The sequence below is a fragment of the Notothenia coriiceps genome, unplaced genomic scaffold (genome assembly GCF_000735185.1).
Source record: "Notothenia coriiceps isolate Sejong01 unplaced genomic scaffold, NC01 NC01_scaffold00022213, whole genome shotgun sequence".
Taxonomy (NCBI): Eukaryota; Metazoa; Chordata; class Actinopteri; order Perciformes; family Nototheniidae; genus Notothenia; species Notothenia coriiceps.
The window spans coordinates 72,583-89,609 of NW_011354914.1; the positions used below are offsets into that span (position 1 = coordinate 72,583).

Genomic DNA, 17,027 nt, shown 5'->3' on the forward strand with positions numbered 1-17,027 from the left:
TGTATCTGCCTGCAGCTTCCCGCGCAGTGTGCGTGTGTGTGTGTATGTGTGTGCGCGGGCGTGTGTGTGTTCAGGCCTAATAAGTGAGACAGTTACACATCTATTATTCAAATTATTCAAATAACAGCAAGGTGTTCGAGTCCAACCTAAGCTCACATGCTTGTAATTTGGTGAATGTGTGTAAATAATGGATGAGCTCTTCGTTTACTAAATAATATGTAATATGAGTTATCAAAGCTCGTTCAATTATTTAAAATTGCCGTGAAGGGAAAATGAGAGAGCATGTAACTTAATAGGCATAACATGAGCCGTGGAGCTGCGAGGAAAATATGTGGTCCTTGTTTTGAATGGGAGAAACTTTATTGCACACTCGAATTTGCATTTATTAATTAGTATTGGGAATTTAAATAGCAGTTTTAACACTGACCCACATACTTATGGGTCATTGCAGGTTGGACGTATTGTAGTAATTGTACAAGCTGCACAACAACAGTGTGACAGATGGAAAATAATGTGCAGCATGGGTTAGTGTCCAACACTGGAATTTACACAATTGTTTATTTCAAAAAACATTAATGAAAATACATGATTGTATATAATTTGTCTTGATAAAAAAAATTAAAGATACATAGTTTTGATCATAAGTGGAGGGAAACATACATATCGATATGCAAGGACAAAAACAATAAATATTGTCTGCTGCAGTGTCCATTTTAGTTTTTTTAAAAAGAAGTACAAAAATATATACTCATTATAGACACTTGCAGTGTGGTCATCATGTATTTTTTGATTTCTAAATCATTGAAATCCTGTTGTACCCAATATTTATTTCGAATTACTGACGAAATAGTATTATTTGTTCTGCATGAAAGGTTTAAGAAAGAAAACCACTTTCTGATTCCAAAATATGTATGTATGTTTTGTATAAACGCATCATTTTCAAACAGGAATATGTATGTGCAGTCCTATTTCATGCACCCTTAAGACTTCTCCATAAATAGCCTGCATGTACAATCTCCTGCTCCATAGAAACACAGGAGGTTAACTGACCTTAAAAAAATGTTGGAAGCTATTTCCCGCAATTTTTGTCGACTAATATTACAAGAAAAACCTCACCTGTGCCATCCTCTCTGTTACAACGTTATGTAATGTCATGGTTGTGTCTTTGCGGCTGTTGTATCCCACGTAGGGCACGGGGGTGTGAACCAGCTCGGCGGGGTGTTTGTGAACGGCAGACCCCTCCCGGACGTGGTGCGGCAGCGGATCGTGGAGCTGGCCCACCAGGGGGTTCGGCCCTGCGACATCTCCAGACAGCTGCGGGTCAGCCACGGCTGCGTCAGCAAGATCCTGGGCAGGTGGGTGAACACTCTCCGGACAAGCCCTGCAGCCAGGTACACTCTGCGGGGTGCGAGGTGGTGGATGATATGTGCACGATGTTCAGTGGTGGAGGTGGAGGAGAGCTCAACCTGCACAACTCAGAAGCGTTTCTAATTCTGAAATAGGGTTAATTAGATATAACTGGCCCTAAATTATTATATTAACGCTATTTGTGAAGGTCAGTAGAGTTCAGGTGGGCTTCTCCTCCATTTTATTATAAGTGTTTGTTGGAATTATTCAATTTGTATTTACAGAATGACATCCTTGCCGTGTATTTGTGCATGCGTTATTTTTTGCATTTTTAAGAAAAAAAATGTGTTTTATTTGAGACATCATGGGGAAACGAAAACGCATTTTCAAGTTTGATGTTTTGCTGGAGAAAGTTTGAAAAATAAGTAGTTCTTAGTAAAACTCAACAGCATGTGCGTGTCATTGTGTTTAAAGTGCTTTAAAACGCCTATCTCATCGGTATGATTACATCAGAAAAATTGCAAGCTATCTCAATGGAACATATTTGTTATGACTGCAGGTATTACGAGACTGGCAGCATCAAACCCGGTGTGATTGGTGGATCTAAACCTAAAGTGGCCACTCCAAAAGTGGTGGACAAAATCGCAGACTACAAGAGACAAAACCCCACCATGTTTGCTTGGGAGATCAGAGACAGACTGCTGGCGGAGGGCGTCTGCGACAACGACACAGTGCCCAGCGTCTCATCCATTAACAGGTAGGACAACAAATCTAATATAAAGAAAAAAAATTAGAAAAGAGAAAAATCCGATTTTTTTTAATGTTATTTTGTTTGGGTTAAATTCCGAGGTGCAGTGTGCTACCCTTTAATAAACAGGTTATTTATCAGATATGCTGAGCGCACCACCCACAGCAGAATATTGTTGGACCAACTTTGTGCTGGCCGCTGCGCCGAGGCTCTGCGGTCTCAGAGGTGCAATTCAATCTTTCAGTCCAAACTCCCTCAACAATCAGCAGTACATCCAGGACTGAGTGAATCTGTCGAGATGAAAACCGATCAATATTCGGTGACCAGATCCCGTGGCGCTATAAAGCAGGCCAATTTTCTTTAGCACATCTAATGTGCTGCTGCACACAGAAAGGCAGAGCAACATGGCTCTTCTGCTGCAGGGTTTTATTTTGAAGAATTAAAAGGGTAAACATTATAGGCTGCAATTTGTAAAAATCATGCATCGCAATAAAATACGTAAATATGTTGTAGGCTTGTAGCAATAATAGAAAAAGCATTTAAATCATTTATAAATTAGTCTCCTGATTTAAATCCTTGCATTAAAATTCCAGGTTGCTGTAATTAATATTGATGTTACATTATGAGGATGCTTAAAATCGAGCATCAATTGTGTCTGGGCTGTAAAACGCTTAAATGATAAATGACTAATAACGATATTTAAGTCATTATTTATGCTACAAATCTACAATGTTCTTAAAGAAATTCCTAAAGCAGCACTCTAGTTATAGAGTGGCAGACATATGAGGACCCAGGACACCCCCACCCTCACCCCTCCTCACCCCCCCAGCAGAGATCCCTGGTGATGAACTTTGGTTAAGAGGCACTGTTCCATAGAGCTAGCATCAGCATTACATTTTAATGAGCTGATGGGAGAGCATGGACAGCTCCACACAAGACATCTTTTAAATAGAGAAAAGGCTGAAGAAAATTCATTTCATGCTTCGTGGCTGCTTAAAAAGCCCCATTTAAGAGGGCTCAGACACATGTATGTGATCAATTCAAAATGTACATTAATATCATTAAAAGAGCCCTATAAGTTATTTTTTTCAATTCCAATTAAAGCTTTCTATTTTGGATGTGTGGGGTGGGGGGGCTTATGTGTCTTTGTTTATGTGGGAAATTAAATTGTGAATACAAAGAACTGTAATTCCATCAGCCAAATATGAGAGCTACTTTGAATTTCTATTACAGCTTAATGTTGAATGTCTTCTCTTTTTTTCTGAAGATTTCAATGTGTTGCTCTGTGCCTCACACACACAATGGACCACACACACACACACACACACACACACACACACACACACACACACACACACACACACACACTTTGATTTAGCCTGAGGTTAATATTTCAATAGTTTCAATTCATTTCTAAAGGAGCAGTCTGCAAAAAAAAATGATCAATGAAAACATCCTTTCTATCACTCGCTACTCAAGATAATTTCTAATGCTACATGTTTAAAAAATACATAATAAAAAAGATAAGTGGCTTAAAATATATAACATGATCGTTTTTCATTCAGAAGTTTCCTTTGTTTTTGGAGTGTTTTCCAGTTGGATGACTATGGGTCAGTGGTGTGCTTGTGTCACAGATAGTCTGACCTCAGGACTGTTGACAAAAGAGGATGCTCTATTTAAACACCTTTCGCCTGCATGCATTATTAAATGCGACAGAGATAGTGTTGTACTACGAGTCAAGGCCACCACAACCAACAAGTAACGCTACCCTGTTGGTAGCAATAAAAAAAAAAAAAGTCCTCAATGGCGCTCGATAGTATTGATTCAGAAGGAAAGCAATTTTAATATTTCTTCAGGGGATTTTCAGCAACAACCGGGTCATTAATTCATTCTCCCAAATTGCTTATTCAATATCAAGAACATGGATACCAAATAAAGTCTTTGAATTTATGTAGCACACACAGAAGTCAAGGGGTCGAATAACTGTTATGGGCAGAAGTGAAAAAAATTAAAACGTCAATATGCGATCTCTGGAATTGCTTGTTGTTAGGTAGCTTTGCCTCGAAGGGGATTTTCTTTCTTTTTTTATTTGTGACAGTGCTGGATTTATTCCTCTGAAGCCTGCTGGCATCTACAGTAACATCAATATCCAAATCATCTGATACATTTCCGTATGTGGAGAAAATACAACAGTTATATAGCATTTGTAAAAGTTAACATTGGAGCGGATGATTATTTTCCTTATGAAATAAAAACATGCAAAAGTACCACATGTGAATTGTGTAAAGAAATCAAGTACAAAAGGCTCCACAGTCCTCACCCAACCTCTTTGTGCTCTAAAATAGCTCTCGTGGCATACATGATGAATAGTTTTAAAGTTTACAAATTATTGTGACAGCTCCCTTTCTCCCCAAGTGCCATTCAGATTAAAGGAATCTAATGCTGGCGTAAGCTTGTGCGAGGCAATAAGGAACTATTGCTTTCCTGTCACATGTAATTTATAGCTTTCTATTTGCATCTGTTTGCCCGTGTGACTAATCCCCAACTTTTTCTCCCCAAGCCCCGATCAATACAACCTCATCCGCATTGGCACATGGGGGCCGCTGGTTCTACAGAGATGTTTGATCTGGGAAGCAAAGGGCTACTCTGGGAATGCGATCGGTCCCAGAGAAACCCCCCCTCCCCCCACAGTGGGGGAGAGGGGGAGAGCTGATTAGTGTGGGCCAGGTAGAGGCAGTGAAGCTGATCATTGAGGTGAATTGATGTGATTTCATGCTTTGTTTGCAAAATCACTCAGACCAAAAGTGCAATGAAGACTTTTCTCCACACCTCACCTTTAAGGTAGAACCAGTGATCCCTTTTGCGTTACATTTGATAACTTAATCACACCGTATCTCCATAGCAGCTGATGTTAGGGCTACGTTGGGACATCTCCAGGAAGGGTTGAGGTTTTTAGGAAAGCAGCGTTGACATCTGCTCTTCTTTTTTTCCCCAGGATCATCCGAACAAAAGTCCAGCAGCCTTTCCATCCGTCTCCTGATGGGTCGTCCCTGACGCCAGGCCATACTATAGGTAAGACTGTAGCACAGGTATTAGCATCACAGAACTTACTCGATGTTGATGTTTTTTATTTTAAATGCAAGCTAATGCTAACTGTCCTTCCCACAGTACCGAGCCAAGCCTCTCCGCCTGTAACCAGCGCCTCCAACGACCCAGCGGGATCATACTCCATCAACGGGATTCTGGGTATCCCCCGATCCAACGGCGAAAAGAGGAAAAGAGATGAAGGTAAGACCTTTTTTCTGTCTAGATGAGAAAAGATATAAAATCAGTTTAGGGTTAGAATGCATCAAATATCTCAGATCCTACAAAAAAAAAAAAAAGCAACACATTTTTCTCTGTGCAGCTTTATGCTATAAAACCCACTTTGCTGAACTTGCAATTACAGCATTAAAACCTGCTTCAGTTCCATTAGATGACCCTTATAAAACACCTAAGTCTGAACTCTGTTACACCGCTGTGTCAATCTGCCAAGGAGTCTTTTGATTTGAAGACACGACCTCCGCTGTTGTCTCCTGCAATTAATCTTTATGGAAGTGATTAAAGGGCTTTAGATAATTACATGTCAAGATGATGTAGCCAACCACCCAGGTCAGTCAAGAAAGCCGCTGCAGCTCGGTGGAGGGCTTTTTTTCCCCCTCTCCCTTTAACAAAAGTGGCTCCACTTCAGCTGCTGAAGTAGTAGGTTAGTGGATATAAGGGGGCCTGAGGCGATATAGATTATTGGTTCTGTAAGCAATAGGCTTCCTTAATGTCACTACATAAGTCTGATGAGAATAGCTAAACAGATGCACTCATGTTGCAAAGCGTGTTCGGGTACGGAGGGATGATGTGGCTGCTGAAAAGGGGCAGTTATCTCAAACAGGGTGGGGAATGAGTGCCTTATTTCTGCAGTGCTCCAGAATGAGAGCTAATCAGAGCACGGCAGCAGTTTACATAGCGTCTTCTTTGTTATGGCGTTTGTCGAGAAGCACGGGGGTTTGCGGGATATTGAGTGGAATTGATGTTTTATGTGCGTGCAGGGAGGGAGGGATGACTAATGACCTGTCAGAGGTAGATTTCCTGGCAAAGATATAAAAACCAGCATGACGTGGACATGGCAAATGACATAATCAAGTCCTCCCCTGTAAGAGATGCAATCGTGGAGGCATAATGCAAACGTCTGGTATTTTCAAGGGTTCATTCTCAGTCTTTCGAGGACCTCTCATATTAACCAGGGTGTAATGTCTAGTCCCTGAATGATAGAACGCACACATTTCTATGCAGATTGCTACTGAAGGGCAAAGAGGTATTAAAGGGCATGGAGGGGAATACGGTGTGTGTGTGTGTGTGTGTGTGTGTGTGTGTGTGTGTGTGTGTGTGTGTGTGTGTGTGTGTGTGGGGAGGAGAACCTGTTTTGTGGAGGTCTTCCAGGTGACAGCGCCATGTTTCTACGGCTATTCAGTCTCGAATGATTCCCCTGATGTGCTGCCATTTCTGTGATTTAGGTGCTCGGCCAGCATTACGATGAAAGAGAAGAAAGCTCTGCGTGTGTGCGTGTGTGTGTGTGTGTGTGTGTGTGTGTGTGATAATGTGCGTCAGGGTAGAACTTGTACTGAGGGTGACGGAGGGAGCTGTGGTTCTTATATACTCTCTCTATGGCCAGCTGCTGCCTACCTGCAACCATGGGGTCAGGGATACTTTATCTTTCCAAAACATAAACCCCAGGCCTTGGCCGCACACACACGGCTGCAGAAGCAATGTCTCGCCTGGAGCCACAGTTTGTGAGAATAGTATATTACATAGGATGTTACCCTGTAGACACTATTGTCCTGTTGCTGTTCTCTTAAAGTGCACATTGCCCCCCCAAAAAGAAAAGACCCTGAATCGGACAATTTTGCAGCAGTTAGGCTTCCTGTGAGAAAGGGTCGTAGCCGTTATTGTGTCCTATCTTGTGAGGTTTTTGCTAACATGAGTAACTTTACATTTTAGCGAAAATGTTAGTATCTGGAGTGTATATAGACTGTATTATTATATTCTGGGATGTATTTATGTAAGAAAATCATTACGGATGCCACATTTTACGATAGATTGCATCATCTTTTTTGTTTTCTCATTCACTCACAAGGCAGGCATTAACTCATGCATTATTTCTGTAACATTTACATTTTCAGAAACAAGACATTTAGTGAGGAGTAGTAAATTATACTGCACTTGAATATTGCTATATTATCTTTTGTGATACTGTATCAATTCTCAAAAACACGACTGCTTTACAGTTACAAACTGTTAAAACTCAAGGGTTTGTGGCGGACAGCGGCACAAAAAGTAAACGGACAGTGATTATTGCAAATGCATATCCCACCGTTTCGTTAATACTGTAACATTTTGCATTGTTAATAGAATGGGGATATATTCATTATAACCCCTATATCATGGTACAAATCATTTTTGCCAGATTCTTGCCACAAGAAAGCCCTAAAAGGTCATGAGAAATGTCTGGAAATGATCAAATGCTGTAGCCATAGGCTTACTGGTTAGTGTTTTTCTCAACCAACGGTAAACGATCCCGAGAATCTACAAATAACCCTTAGCATCTAGAAAATCCTGGCACTGAAATCAAACACATAGAAGTAAAAAGCATGTCCTTGCAGCTTTCAGGGTGTTTCGTGCTCATTTTTGGGTTACAGCAGTTTTTTTCTAGCTGAGATCTGTGCTTCAATGTTGCCTTGTTTGCTATTCAGAAGTATTTTGCTTCTCTCAGTAGGCAGTAGTCTATAGTCAGTTAATGCTTGGATTACATTTCCTCACAGCACAGTAGCTTGCCTGAGCCCTATTTAACTCGGTAAGCCTCATGATGATTGTGGCACAAGCAGTCATTATCAAGGGTTGAAAACATGAACAAAAATGAGGCGAAGGAAAAGGAGGGTAGGGGTTACGTAGGGGAGGGCTGTGTGCAACACACGCCCCGCTGAAATGGATTGGCTGTGTGGCTCTGAGTATTTGTTTTAGGCAGTAGCTGTGGCTCTCTGCCAAGCAGGCGGACAGCTCCTAAGTTTCCAAGTCAGCAGTGCCCTTAAAAAAAGGTCCCCCATTACAGGAGGGATGTAGCGATAATGTAGTGTGACACACGTTATGTACACTGGGTCTCGGCAAGAGGAGCTTCAGGGACACAGGTGTCATAAGAGCCATTAATCTGCTATTGTCACGTGTTATTGCAAATTAAAAGTAGCATGTTACACTTGGCAGCCATTGTTGCGGACGGACAGAGCGGGGGAGAGCGAGAGAGAGACCCCTGGAGATGGTGACCACGGCTGTCCGCACCTTTTACAAAGTGACATATATTAGAATTTGCAATTCTGCAGAGAAAAGCCATTACCTCGCAGATTAACATCCGAGCATCCCAGCTCCTCCACCCCCACTGCTGCTGTAGGCTCCAGAAAAGACAAAAGGAGAAGCTGCTCCTCTCAGGGTCAAATACAAATCTGTCATACAGTATCTGATGTTTAAGTACAAATCAGCTTTCAAGCATGTTTTTGTTCACCTTTCTTGTTATTAGTGCACGTTTGAGTGAGCTGAATTGACCTGAGCAGACAGCTCTGGAGGTCTGTTGAGAACACGCAGCGTCCATGAAGTGTGTCCGGTCTTTCAAAGTCATATCACACGTTCTTTCAGGGCGACCCACACAAATTGCACAATCAGGCCTGTAGATGATTCTTAATTTCAACCATTCTGGTTGCTTTCTTGCTTTGTGTGGGGCTTTCTTACTTGATTTATGAGCGAAATAGCGAGAGAGAAATTTTATGATAAGATGATCATCATACATTTCAAAAGGCAACAACAATAGCCAGTGGCAGTGAGAATGGATGTGATTCCGTGCTTCAGTAGCTGTTGAATTAATTATTTCTCATCTCTGAGCGTCATGAGGACTGAACCGATGTGTGTGGATGGAGATGAGTGATGGAGCGGGCCTCCGTCACACCCTGCTCTGTGTATCAGCATCTGTTATGGGGGAGAGGGAGAATCAACACAGGAACTCAGAGCGCAGCAAAATGTCAGCACCTAAGAGTGCAACCTTCAAATTAGATTAATAAATCTTTAAAAAAATTAAATCAGGACATAAAGGAAAATTGAGCATTGTCGTAAGACATTAAACAATCTTTCCAAAATTTTCATCTCAGAATATTAAGAAGGATCAGACACAAGGCTGCATGTGAGGAATATTTAAAATACTTTCATTTATTTTTCGGCTTATTAATTATAAGAAATACTTTTTGTTTGACCAACAGCCAAAAATCCCATCGCTTTGAATTTCAAAATGATATAAACTGTGAAAAAGCAGCATTTTCACACATTTAATTAGATGCATACAGAGAATACTTGGCCTTTTTTCGGTTAATCGATTATCAAACTTGTATTTGATTAATTTTCCATCTATACAATATTCAATTCATCATCCCATCCCTTTGAAACACTCATCACAGATCTTTAGTGATGCAGAACAAACATATCACAGTGTTTTAATTTATGTTTACATAATCACAGCATTCAATTAGACAAAACTAAATGCAGCTGAGTTCATCAAATTTGTTTTAATTTGATTTCATTTAGCTGTGAATTGAATCAGGCGGGAAATTATAGAGGTGTATTATTGCAAAATGCATAGCAATGCGTTAAGGGAACCAGAGCGTATGTATGTCGACATGTTATTTAAACAAGGAGCAGACAGAGGGGGGGGTAAGCTCATTCATCTGAGGGGGGGCTCATGACCTCAAGGTGCCAGCTCACCTCCCAGTGCCTCCAACAGGAACTTAAATAACTATTTAAATTGCGGGAAAAGTTGAAACTTTTATTCTGAAATCATAATTTTCTTCTATAAAAATGCAGGCTATTATTGAGGCTACTATTTAAACTCATCCTGCACTTCATTCATGACATGTGCTGTGTTTTTGTTTGGCGGGCAGTCACTCAGACACACTCTCAGTCTCAAGAGTTGCGTTGGCTAAAGAGTCCTGCTAGGGGTCGCGACCTCTGGGTGCCAAACCCGCAGAGAGGAGTCTGCTTTATAGAGCCGGTTATCTGATCTGATAAAAGCGGCTCCCTCGTTACCAGAGTGTTAATACAGACTGATGTCAAGATGAATACACTCAACTCCTGCGATGATCAATAAACGACCGCAGAGCGGGACAAGCGTGTAACGCACCAACAAAGCCACTGTGGTCAAAGATTAGTATCACCGCCACATAATGGGCTCATTTGGAAATGTCCAAATAGTGGACCTGACTTCTTGTAGGGTGATTATGGACTCTTAATAGCAACTCAAAACATTTACAAATATTGCAGTTTGAAATTAATTATTTGTAATTGAATATGCATAAGTACAATTTGAAAGAAAACACAATTTTTAACGTATCAATAAGGAATTATTGCACAAAAACTACACACATCTGCTTCATTTTGGTCTTTTCTTTTATTCAATTAAAAACTTTTTTATTTTTAATGGCTCATTTTTAGGGATGTTAAAAAAAATAATACTTTGTAACTTAAATTGCTATGGTTACAACAATATCAACATGGTTAAGGGTAGGGAAAGTCGACAGTTTGAGGAAATAGAGAGTTTTGTTATCACTTTGTGGCTCTATAATAATAAAAAATAATGTTGTAATTGATCCTTATATACATTCATAAAGGCACTTTAAAAAAACAGCGGCTTCACAATTAATGTTAAAAAGGCATAATAGTAGTCTTACACAGCATGTAAACATTAACAATATATAACACTTTCTTCTTTTCTCCCGATTGAGTTTTAATTCCTACAAACGCTAGAGGGCTTTTGTCACTTTGACGCATCTACATGGCCATTGATGATTTAGCTCTTCTTGGGAGGACGGTTTAGAAAAAACATTAAAGATGCATAAACTTGATTTACTCTCCAGGAAGTTTAATTGCGCGGCTACATAAACGCTCTAAAATGTCACGAGAATCATCTTCATCACCAAAACACAGTCATCGCTGATTTGTCAGAGGGGAGTCAGTGGCTGGGAGGGCAGATGGGACTGTCCCCGGTGTGAGTGGGAGGAAGAGCATGTAGGTTGACCCAGGATGGTTTGTCTTGTGTGTGGGAAGTGTATTCCACTGTGGTGAATGACAAATATGGTGGGAGGGATATTGATCAGGTGTTGTGTCTCGAGCCGGCTGATGGAAAGTAATTAATGACTCTATTTGCTTCGGTTGCAAAGAGAACAATTGAGTTTGATAAAGTGACAAGCAGCAGCTTAGGTGAGGGCCAGAAAACATGCTGAATATTCACCTGAATGGACCAAAGTCAGACCAGGGAAAATCAGATAGGTTGTTGTCTTCTTTCTGATGAGGCAGCTTCGTTAACCTCTTTAAAGGAACAGTTCAACCAATTGGTTTCCTCCCGAGAGTTGAATGCGTCATATGCAATAAATTAACAGAGTCAGGATTGCTTAGTTTAGCATAGAGACTAGAAAAAGGAGGGAAAGCTGAGATTTGTTTACCAACACTGACTAGCTGTTAACCTATTTCCAATCTCTATGCTAAGCTAAGCTAAACATCCCCTTCATGTAGCTTCATGCCAAAATGAGAGTGGTATTGATCTTCAAATCAAAACCTCACCAAGAAAGTAGGCTACTGTAATGTAGGCCTTTTCCCAAAATGTCAAACTATTCTTTTGCATTGCATACGTCTAATCTAGACAACAAAGTGAGATATTTTTAAGTGTTTAAGAAACGCCAACTTAAAGTCAGCAAAATGTGGAGTTACATGTTTTGTACTGGAGAGTAACGTACTGTCATACAGTTTGGGAAATGTTATACCCCATGCATATAAGGAGATGTACAACATTTGGGGGGGAAATATTGCTTGTTTTGGAAGCTAAACAACAATTCAGATAACACTGAGGTTTAAATGATTGTTATGCACCATCTAACTTTTTGGATCCAATACCGATACCTTTAGTCACGGAATCTGCCCACACGTACAACCATTGATTTATTTTACCAATATTATAATCTATATACAGTGGGGAAAAAAGTATTTAGTCAGCCACCAATTGTGCAAGTTCTCCCAATTAAAAAGATGATAGAGGCCTGTAATTTTCATCCTAGGTATACTATACCTCAACTATGAGAGACAAAATGAGAAAAAAAAAATCCAGCAAATCACATTGTCTGATTTTTAAAGAATTTATTTGCAAATTATGGTGGAAAATAAGTATTTGGTCACCTACAAACAAACAAGATTTCTGGCTCTCACAGACCTGTAACTTCTTGTTTAAGAGCCTCCTCTGTCCTCCACTTGTTAACTGTATTAATGGCACCTGTTTGAACCTGTTATCAGTATAAAAGACACCTGTCCTGAGACTGCCAAGGCACACNCACCTGTTTGAACTCGTTATCAGTATAAAAGACACCTGTCCACAACCTCAAACAGTCACACTCCAAACTCCACTATGGCCAAGACCAAAGAGCTGTCAAAGGACACCAGAAACAAAATTGTAGACCTGCACCAGGCTGGGAAGACTGAATCTGCAATAGGTAAGCAGCTTGGTGTGAAGAAATCAACTGTGTGAGCAATTATTGGAAAATGGAAGACATACAAGACCACTGATAATCTCCCTCGATCTGGGGCTCCACGCAAGATCTCACCCCGTGGGGTCAAAATGATCACAAGAACGGTGAGCAAAAATCCCAGAACCACACGGGGGGACCTAGTCAATGACCTGCAGAGAGCTGGGACCAAAGTAACAAAGGCTACCATCAGTAACACACTACGCCGCCAGGGACTCAAATCCTGCAGTGCCAGACGTGTCCCCCTGCTTAAGCCAGTACATGTCCAGGCCCGTCTGAAGTTTGCTAGAGAGCATTTAGATGATCGGCTTAAGCAGGGGGACACGTCTGGCACTGCAGGATTTGAGTCCCTGGCGNAGAGAGAGAGAGGAGGGCGAAATAAATGATCATGGTGTTAGAGTTAGGCGGCAGAAATGCCAGAGCGTATTTACCGAGGCACATTACTCGTGCTTTGAGACACACAAACTGTCTCCCGGCGAACAAATCACAGGAGCAACACAGCAGCAGCCAACAAGCAGTCAGTCCTGCATGGTGGCCTTTATTCTTTTTTTGGTGCGAGACCTTGCTCTGATACACAGTCATAGTTCTGATGTGCTGACACCCAAAGGTCCTTGTCCAGCGGTGACTGAACAGTCCCCCCACTGCCCCACCCCACAATCTCTCTTATCACCCTGCTTGCTCAGCAAAGACGCAGACAGAGGACAGCTGCTCAGCTTTTATCCCACCATCGTACCACCTATTCAGCTCAGAGTGAAATGGTATTAAAAAAGTATTCACACTTAACTTTTTGGTTTGCTTTTTTTTTTTATTTTCACACATGTTTTGGTCAATTGCACAGGCAGTGTTAGTTGTTTTTCTCATTCTTTTACATACTTCAAACCCCCTCAGCTGAAGCAGTGGCTCGGCAGCATAAAGGCGTACTGTATGGCACTTGATCTTACCTACGGGGTAGCTTTGCGACACGCTGGGGCCCAGGTCTGGGTTGACGCTAGAGGATAAACTGGGCTTGACTTCGTCCAGCCTGGAATTCAGGCCAGGGAGCGAGTACTCATTAGCCTGGGAAAAGGACAGTTGAATCATTACACAACCAAACAATACCAAGATGGAAATCCTCCCTTCTCCTCCTCCATTAAGCACTCCACACAGGCCTGTGCGAGTATACATTTGTATGAGAGCATTGTGTGTGTGTGTGTGTGTGTGTGTGTGTGTGTGTGTGTGTGTGTGTGTGTGTGTGTGTGTGTGTGTGTGTGTGTGTGTGTGTGCGAGTGTGTTCAAGCTGCAGGGTGGCAGTTCAAGCATATCATGAATGTATTTTGGTATTGTCTGAGAGGAAGTGGGATTTTGAGATGAGTGAAAAGCCAAGGCGTCAGCTGGCCCTTTGTGCTTGACTGCAGTCCTTCCCCTGATCAGCCAAGGGAGAAAGCAGTTCTGCTTTGTTACAGGCTCACCATGTGGCCCTGTTTCAGAGACACTATTCACCTTTTTTCTGCTTTTTGCTTATAATTTGGAGTCTAAACCACCTTTTTTAAATTTCATTACCTCTTATCTCTGAATAGAATCACTTGTAAAACTTGCACTTTTTGTGACCATTTAGCTGTTTGAGTGTTTGCCTCTTGTGTGCGTTCAGAGGTTGAATAAAGGAGTAGTTCACCCAAATCACAAACAAAACACTGTATTTGTAATGCGAGCAATGCAAGTAATGTGTCTGTCTTTCGATCTCGGCCTCTGAACATTTGATCTGAACCCCCTTTAACGTTGGTGGGTGTCGTTTGTGCTGCTTAATTGTTTAAGTTTACAAAACCTTGACATTTTAGAGGAAAAAAACGTATCATTCAAAAGTCCAATTTGATACCCAAGTTACAGGAATACCAAAACAATTCTTATAAAATGTACTTTTTTACATTTCTTTTCTTTTGACGGGTCCTTCTTTCCTTTTAACAAATAAAGTGAACTTCTCAATTTCGGCTGAAAGCCTTAATTGTGAGTTATTCAAAAGTGAATGTAAACAAACCTATGGATCTGACCAGGCATTTAATGACAACTATCCAGAAACAAGTTCCTGGCTTTTTAATAGCCTGAGTAGAATGTCTGAATGCAAATAAATCCAAATGTCTCTTTTTGTAATTGTGTTGCAATGAAACACATTTGCCTCAATCTAAAATGAATCTGTCGGCTTGTCCCTCATTGTTTCTTTTTGTAAATCCACTAAAAGACACTCGAGGCAGATGTTAGCAGTTTTTTTTTAATGAGATGAGACTTCCGGAGCCTGAGTGTTGACAATGTTTGTCCAGAGCCCAGTGTGAGCCTGAGTGGCTCAGTGGGCCGCGCTCCCATAGGGGGACGCCCGTGACCCCGCTCTTGTCTGCCACTATCACCGATAAACTCTAATTGTCTGCTACAACTGTTCACTGGCACAATGTCGGATGTTTTCCTCTATTCTCTGAGGCTTCAGACGCCAAACAGACGTTTTATCATGCAGATAAAGGGCAGAAGGGGGAAAACTGAAAAGACAGGTCTGAAAGGGATGACCAAATGGCTAGCAGAAGTGTGGGAGGGGTGAATCCATTGAGTTTTGCATCTCCAGAATGGGCTTTTAATGCCCGCTACAGAACCCAGACACTGGCTAATAGGGCCACGAAAAAAAACGTGAGGCACCCATGAAAGGGAAAGTGCTCTGATTAATATTGCATTAAATTAAACCTGATTTTTCTCGACTGTTCCTGGCCTCCTTTTTTCTTTTTCTCTCTCACTTGCCCCCTTTTTTTGGTCTAACCCTTTTTCTCTCTGCCTTTTAATACTCTCCCTGACGCTCTTTGTGATTGCAAGTCATTTCCAATTCGTTTTGGTATTGATCTTCCAGTAGAAATCAGTTTTGTAATTAGCTGCAAATTAGGCCCTCTTCTGGAGGTGAGGCCTGTCCCACTGATTTATCACCTGCGTAATTCGCCCCGATTGGAGAGAAATTAAAATGAACTCAATTAGGCGACTGCTTTTGCTTTATGGGTCCGACTTGTAGTACGGTGGGAGAAATTAATAGTCTCTTGTTGTTTAATAGTATAATGAAAGTAAATAAAGGTTATCCATTGTAATAAGCCCAGAGCATTTAATAAGCGGTGGTTTCTGGCTGTCGTTTTGGAGTGGGGGGTGGCTGGTCCCCAAATGCCTCTTAATTTTAGAAATGAGGATGGATGGCGAGTGTGGTTTTAATATCAGAAGGAAGGAGAGGGAATACATGCTTTCATACATCAAATTCATGAAAACAATAAAAGCAGCCTTGGAGACTGCGTCAGTCATTAAACATCAAGATATGACACAGAGTTGGAAAATAAACAACAAAGGCAAGAAGCAGCAGCTGAATAACACAGCATAACATTGAGAAAAAACCTCAGTATTGATTAATTTCATGTTGCCTTACTGTTATTCTCAATTATAGGGGATACAAGGAATGTGTTTTTCCTCTCAAAATCAATAATGTGTGGGAGTTTTCCAGGTGATCCCTCCAGCATTATACATGCTTGGTTTTAATCCAATGCTTGGACATCTCAGACGTTTGTTTAATTAGCTTTCTGAGTATGGGAATATTTGTGACAAAGGTGGGTTTTTTGTTGTTGTGCTTGAATCAGCATCACATGCACAATGTGTGTGTGTACTTGAAGTGGTGAGTTGCAGTGCTACTAACCTGTTCGGGTTTGATGTGCTCCGATGTAGGGAAGTGGTCAGGGTACGAGGGGCGTTCAAAGACCCGGTCCAGCGCTTCCAGCTGCTGCTGGGTGAAGGCATCTGCCCTAAGGTGTTTCCGTAAACTCTCCACACTACCCTGAGAATCACTGTGTGGGCCAGAACCATCTGAACCATCTACAAGAAGAAAGAGCAACAATCGAGAGACTGACCCCGGGAAGCTGGCCTTTTACTTCAAGCTATGCACTTTATATTCTCCTCATGTATTTTCTGTACCACCTCTGTGGGGGATCTGAGGAGGACAGAAAGGGATGGAGTGCAGGTTTTTCCACTCCTTAATGGCTGTAGTGAGCCACTGGCTACATCACACAGGTTTTTCCCCTGCACCCCCTGCCACGGGAGTGACACCATCATGATCTGAAAGCCCTCTGGTAATTGATGGATTACCATCACTTGCAAATATATACATGTTGTGGCAAGCATGTATACTAATGAAAGCAGCAGCAGCAGCAGCAGCAGCAGCAGCAGCAGCAGCAGCCAGCCCATGATAGTGTCTTTTTCCCCCCTTCCTTTGATTCCTCCCCAGAACCCTTTTGATGCTCGCTGAAATAAAGAGCAGTTTT

The 17,027-nt window shown here is 41.5% G+C and overlaps 1 protein-coding gene across 1 annotated transcript in view; it reads left to right on the forward strand.

The window, feature by feature from the left end:
* Positions 1-1,176: 1,176 nt before the first annotated feature.
* LOC104953859 (paired box protein Pax-2a) overlaps positions 1,177-17,027 on the forward strand; it is a gene marked incomplete at its 5' end in the record, with an annotated part of 27,134 nt that continues 11,283 nt past the window's right edge. Inside the window, 4 exons of the mRNA XM_010780891.1 lie at positions 1,177-1,355; positions 1,907-2,104; positions 5,091-5,167; positions 5,264-5,383. Of these exons, the coding sequence (XP_010779193.1) occupies positions 1,177-1,355; positions 1,907-2,104; positions 5,091-5,167; positions 5,264-5,383 (574 nt within the window). The remainder of the gene's footprint in view (positions 1,356-1,906; positions 2,105-5,090; positions 5,168-5,263; positions 5,384-17,027) is intronic.